The sequence below is a fragment of the Triticum aestivum genome, chromosome 7A, assembly GCF_018294505.1.
Source record: "Triticum aestivum cultivar Chinese Spring chromosome 7A, IWGSC CS RefSeq v2.1, whole genome shotgun sequence".
Taxonomy (NCBI): domain Eukaryota; kingdom Viridiplantae; phylum Streptophyta; class Magnoliopsida; order Poales; family Poaceae; genus Triticum; species Triticum aestivum.
In genome coordinates, this window is record NC_057812.1 from 215496213 (window position 1) to 215502666 (window position 6454).

The window sequence follows — 6454 nt, forward strand, 5'->3', positions numbered from 1 at the left end:
GCGCCCCACTCCCTGCCCGCGCTCCGGCCGTGTCCACCCGAGCGACGCCGTCGTGGACCACGAGAAGGACTCCGTCGAGCTCCTCCTCGCGCGCCGTTGCATCGAGCGAAAGGACTGGATTGCTTTTTGAAAAAAAATAGGGACCCGATTGCTTTTTTAGCCCACTTATTAAGTGTGGGCCAACTCTGTCAGAAACGCGCTTAAAAGAGCCAAATCGGGCTCTTTTCAGACTTGGTAGTTTTTTGCCACGGTTTAGGAAAAAAGCGGTAGTTTTTCGCACAAAATCGTAAAGTGGTAGTTTTTCGTCACGGTTCCGTGAATTGTGGTAGTTTTTGGTTAAATACTCGTCCTCAACAGATGAACCAAGAGCTTTTTTTTCTCCCGCAAAAAAAGAAAGAAAAGAAAAGCTCTCGAGACCTATGCACGCTGCAGGATGAATGAGTGAAGGGGCTGTTTGGTTCTAGGTCTAGAAATGCCACACTTTGCCATACCACATTGTCAAACTTGCTTAAGGTTAGTTCTTTAAAATGAGAGCCACAAGTTAACAAGTCTAAGAAAATCTTGCCACGCTTTTTAAGTGTATGTGATGTGAGACCATAGTGTGACTTGCCTAAGATGTGACTTAAACCAAACACACACCTAAATTTATCAAACTTGTTTAAACTTAGATATGGCAATCTTTGACAAACCAAACAACCCCGAAGTAAAACGATGTCAAACCCCGAGTTCTAGAGAGGTGAGCTTAAAGTATCACTGATATAATGCTGACCCCTGATCGATATTGTGATCGAACCTCAAAGTGAGGGAGGGACGAGGGGTCGATTTCATTGAGTATAGAAAAATCAGTACTAATCTCTACTCCTCGAGAGCTACGCTCTGCAACAAATATGGTACTGTAGTACGAATCATTGTTACGGCTCAGTTCTCGTTTGTTACGGCTCAATTCTCATATGGATCAAGATTTTTATGAAAGGATTTTAACATAAGTAGTACTCCCTCCGTAAACTAATATAAAAGCGTTTAGATTATTATTTTAGTTATCTAAACACTCTTATATTAGTTTATAGAGGGAGTACATTTTTTTTCCATTTGGACTGACGAGTACGTTTTACGTCTAGCCAACACACAAACCCTGCAGTACGTATGCGTATCAAGTAAACTAAAAAAGGCAATTTCACACACGAAATCATAATCATTCACTACGCGTATCAGACGAAATCAAGGTGTGTCAAAAATTGCCTCCACGAAATTAAGAACCAAATATTCTCCGGAGAAGACAGTTAATGCGGAAAGATCCAGCCCCACATTGGAGAGCTGCATGCAAGCCCGTAGCTAGGTTTGGTGAAAATCACGACACCGCACCCGCAAAATTGAGAACAGAAAACCAAAAAACCAACGATGAATCGAAGAACATATGCACCAGTCTGTCAGATCAAGAGAGTTGTCGATCGTACTATAACTTGGGGGACTTACAGAGTTGTCGAACTGTAACCTGCGGCAGGCAATCGGTCTTGAGCACGACGAGGACGACGAGAGGGAGCAGGAGCCACACCGCGAGCGCCCATCCGCTCACGAGCTTCTTACTGCTCTCGTTGCTCCCGGCTTTCATGTCGCATCCGGCTGCTGCTCTCGCACCGGCTTCGATTTTCGCCAGCTCTGCTTGCCACCGATCGCCGGCGAGTTGGTTGCTCCGGAGCTATGTGTGCCGTCCGAACTCTTCTTACAAATGAAAGTGAAGCATACTACTCCGGAGTACGTGTGTGCTCTCCTTTTCAAACGCGCCTTAACGCGCGGGATTAGTTTAATCAACGATTCTCGTATCCCGTTGTGTGCTCTGGGCAGGGTTCGTTGACCTACGGTGTCATTAAATCCTTGCCGCTGATCGGACAGAGAGACCCTTGCAAGGCTAAGCATAGGTGTACCATGTTCTACTACTATCATACTATAGTATCAAAATGCATAACACGAAGTAAATAAATAGCGGAAATTCTATCTGTGCGCGTCCCCACGCAAGCAAATGCAAGGAAAAACATAGAGATTGTCTAGAAACCACGGAATGGCAAACATCTACTACCAGTAACTTAGATTTAAGTGTCAAGGTTTAATTAAATTAGGCTCGCCCACCCCCGCGTTGCCGACCCTAGGCGACACATGGGGTGATCGCACCGCCGGCTCTAGGCCCCCTTCCCTCGTCTCCTTCGTCCTGCCGCCGCCTGAGGTCTCACCGGCAAAGCCTGACCTATGATGGCGGCGGCGGGGGGAGGGGGCGGGGGCTTATCCCTCGCATGGTGGTGGTGATATCTTCGGGCGGCGGCGGCGCATCGTACGACGGAGATCCGGCGGCAAGGAGCGGCGGGATCCCTACGGCATGCGTGACGGTGGCGGCAGCGGAGGCGCAACCTCCTCGCGGCGGAGACGCCCCTGTGGCGGCGGCCGGGATCGCGGGTCTTGTCTTTCCAAGATGGGCTTGGGCGGGCTGGCGGTTCCAGTGTGCATCTAGAGGCGAGCGTGGTGGGCCTGACGGCGCCGGCTGTAGGCACCGTGGTGGTGCCATGGCCGGTCAGGCGGTGACAGTGGCCTGGATCCCTTTCGTCCAGTCCCCAACAGAGATGGCGGCAGTCCGTGCACGAGATGCTTGAGGGAGGCTCTTCGAACAGATCTGGGTGAAAACCTGCTCTCGGCTAGCTGCCAAGGCTAGCGGTGGCGGCGCTATTTATGTCATTCCCTTCTTGAAGGCATCGCCGTAGAGAAGTTTAAGGCCACTCTATGCTACCTTCAGGGAAAACCCTAGATAGTATATCAGATGACGACGACGCTATGGTGTCGTTTCCCTCTTAGGGGTGTCATTCGTCGAGGTGTACATGGGCCGAGGGACCAGTGGAAGGCTTATTTGGTGGAGCGGTGCTTTAGCTTACACATTGCAGGCAGCGGATCTCGGTGGCATGGCGCAGTGGACACTCGGCGTCCGATGCGTGGAGATGGACTCGCGCATGAGGAGGAAGCTGTCTGGCGTCATGGTGGCGTCGATGACAGAGAGGCCTGGCAAGGTCGGTGCATCAGAGCTGCTCTGAGGATGGATCGATGGAAGATGGAGGTGACGGCCCTTGCAGCGTACGATGCTCACTGGGAGTGTGTCGGACCAGTGTGTGACCTAATCCAGGTAGTGGCTTGAATGGGGCATCCAATTTTAGATGTTAGGCTTTGGTGCAATGTCTGTTTGGTATTAGGCCCTGACATTCGGCACACCTTCATCAAGGAGATAGGAATAGCAACAACATTGCCAACATGGTGACTTCAGGCTTATTGATGTATCACCTTGTATGGTCTTTGCGAATAATTAATAAAATAGCTGCATGCATCGTCCAAATGCAAATGTCGGGTACATCCTCCTTTTCCAAAATTAAATTAAATTAAATTAAATTAGGCCCCGCAGCAAAGCACAAAAGCAATGTAAAACTTTCCCCAGTAAGGCCCTGTTTGGTTCGGCTGTGAATTTTTAAAAGTAGCTGTGAAAAATCTGTTGTGAAAAACAGTTGTGGAAAATCTGATGTGAAAAAGATGTAGTTCATTTGACAAACCGGGTGATACAACTTTTTCAGATTTTGGCCCGCAGCGGAATCAGATTTTGGAAAGCATGTCCTGGGCTGCTTCCGCTTTTGATTCAGATTTTCGCAGCGGATTTCTGAAATCGGATTCTGTTGGGTTCGCCCTTTGGTTCAGATTCTGCTGCGCAGCAACGGAATCCGTCGATAAAAGCTGAACCAAACAGGGCCTAAAATGCCTATGATATATACAATCTTTTTTGGATTTCGCTAAAAAAATTGACATCAAATTTTTAGGCATGGCAAATTAAACGTCCTAGATGAAGCGAGCATGGCAAATCCAATCCAACAATGCTCAGTTTTTTGCCGGGACATGCCATGTTTGCTCGCAACAACCTAAATTGACATCTTGTGGATTTGATTTGCCATGCCTAAAAATTGAACGCCAGATTTTAGCATTTTCGTCTTTTTTATTCAAGTTTCTAATATGTGTCCCGTTTCCTTCAAGAAACCAATGTCTGTCACGGCATTTTATCTTTCGGTTGTACTTTGTTTGTTACCAGGAAAATTACATTGCTCTCATAAACTTCAGACAGTTATATTGGAAATTGCTTAATTTCATATGTTGGTAACACTTTTTTTTGCGGAAATGTTTATAACACTTATTTATATAACTATCAGAAAAACATTTATTTATATCATGGTTGCATGGAAACAAAATCATATGCTTTGCTAAAGGTCGAGTTGATACAATCGCAATGAACTCGCCCTCTGCAAAAAAAAGATACGGACAACCAACAAGCCGAGAGAAAATTAAAATAATAAGTGTCTCTACAAAAAATGTAAATGAGAGTTGGCCAAGATGTAGGAGGTCCTATTGGAAAAACTACACCAACACCCATAATGGTACAAAATCCCCCTCGCCGTGTGCCCTAACCAGGTAGACGTCAACATAAGTCTATGTCCGTTAGCTTATGCAGTATAGTCCAAGTACATAGCCAATATATACATGCATGAATAATCTGCAACACATTTTTCTAGTAAAAACACATCATTCCTGGAAAACATTAGAGCCAAACATAAGGTTGTCGTGCCATGAGGATATGTGAAGATTTTTTTTATGAACCCCGCTCAATCAATTGCCAAAGATATTACACACCTATGGGAGGGCGCATGTTAGAAGCTACAATAAACCACAACACACGAGCAAACTAACACTTAAAAATAGGTGTTCAATTGACTTGTCATGGTGGGAAAAGACACAACACTTACTATCATGTCAATTTCGACGTGTAAGGCTATCTCTATTCAAGACCAACCCACTGATTTCAAAACCAAAGGAAAATCTTCACTTGAAGGGGTATTTGAGCTTCCATAGTTTTATTATCGTGCATGGGGACATCACAATGGCCGAGTGGCGTGTATAAAGAATGTATAGAAATTTTTTCATTCTATTGTAAATTCCATCTAAATACATGGATATTAGTCTGGTGCAAATTCTATCGAAATACATGGATACTAGTGAAAATAAAGCATATACTACAAAATCTTTCAAACAGTGAAAATATTTCACCGATAATTATTAGGATATTAGTGTAATACATTCCATAGGTCTTCATAAACATTGTTTCAAAATAATTCACGGTTTGGTTTTCTCTTAAGTCAAACTTTGAAAAGTTTATTCCGCATTGTTTTAAAGTTTGACCAGGTTTATAGAAAATATCAACATCCACAATACCAAATCAGTATTGTTAGATCAATCATATGTAGTGTTAATACAAAGTTTGGCTGGATTTTTAGTTTTGGCTTTGACGCAATATCATGAACACATCCTATGCGAACATCGCTAGAAAATGTGAAATAAATCCAAAAAAATGTGAGCACCGGTCAAGTCTATGACTTGAACACTGGTGGTGGCTGATTACACCACAAGAAATCTAACCATCTGAGCTATGCTCAGTTCACATTGGCTCGCTCATTATTTGAACTTTAATTAGTTCCATATGTCTAGACACCGGTAGTCAAAGTTTGAAAATGTTTTACTTTAGAAATGCTTAAGATTAAAGCTTTTTAGACAATCGAAGAATGTGTATTGTGTCACTTGTTACCATCATCACTTCGTTCAGTGTCTTTCCTAGGTGAAGGACGTAGCTATCGTAATCCTAAGAAAAATATGTGGTATTATGAAAACGTTTCCAAATCATGGAAGAGCCAAATATTATTTAACTGAAACATTTCTGTGAAACTCGCAAGAACATGTTAAGGATACTAAACAACTAGTGTCGGTAAGCAATTTTTACTCCAATTTCCTTTTTGTTGCATGAACCATACTTCACAACGCCGCGAACCGACGATCACATGTACGTACTATGTTGAAAATACAGATAGATGCCAATCACAATGCTCTACCGTGCGGTCACGAACGTGCTAGCCTGTGGTGAAAAAGTCAGAATATAAGAACGCAAAGTACGGATCATGCCAGGAAACAGATCCGATCGAATAAGTCTCTTCTATGCACCCCTAGAAGAAAAGAGAAAACCTTTTCTAGTCATGCAGCGTCCTCTCGAACGCATAAAACTAGAGCAAGATTGCTAACACCGATGCCAATTGACCGATGCACCTTACATTATCTCCGGTTTTAGGTGTGGCCACAGGACGAACAACTGAACAAGGAAAGAACAAATGTATGTCACCCGCAAAAGAAAAAGGAAACAGATGTACTATGTCTATGTGCGTGTTGACAGAGGTGACATCGCAGTGGGTGCACGAGTCGCTCATCATGCATCTGGTTAGAGGAATGTTTAGGATTTCTCTCGCGCAAATGCAAAACTACTGCATCTGGTTAAAAAGAATTAAAGTATTGACTGGTACTCCCCCTTTTTATAGAAAAGTCAAAGACCATATACGCAGGA

At 44.1% G+C, this 6454-nt stretch overlaps 1 protein-coding gene across 1 annotated transcript in view; it reads right to left on the reverse strand.

Moving 5' to 3' along the window:
* Positions 1 to 1722, reverse strand: part of LOC123151999 (alpha-1,3-arabinosyltransferase XAT3-like) — a 5335-nt gene extending 3613 nt beyond the window's left edge. Inside the window, exon 1 of the mRNA XM_044571613.1 lies at positions 1474 to 1722. Within this exon, the coding sequence (XP_044427548.1) occupies positions 1474 to 1609 (136 nt within the window). The 5' untranslated portion in view covers positions 1610 to 1722. The remainder of the gene's footprint in view (positions 1 to 1473) is intronic.
* Between the last annotated feature and the right edge of the window lie 4732 nt (positions 1723 to 6454).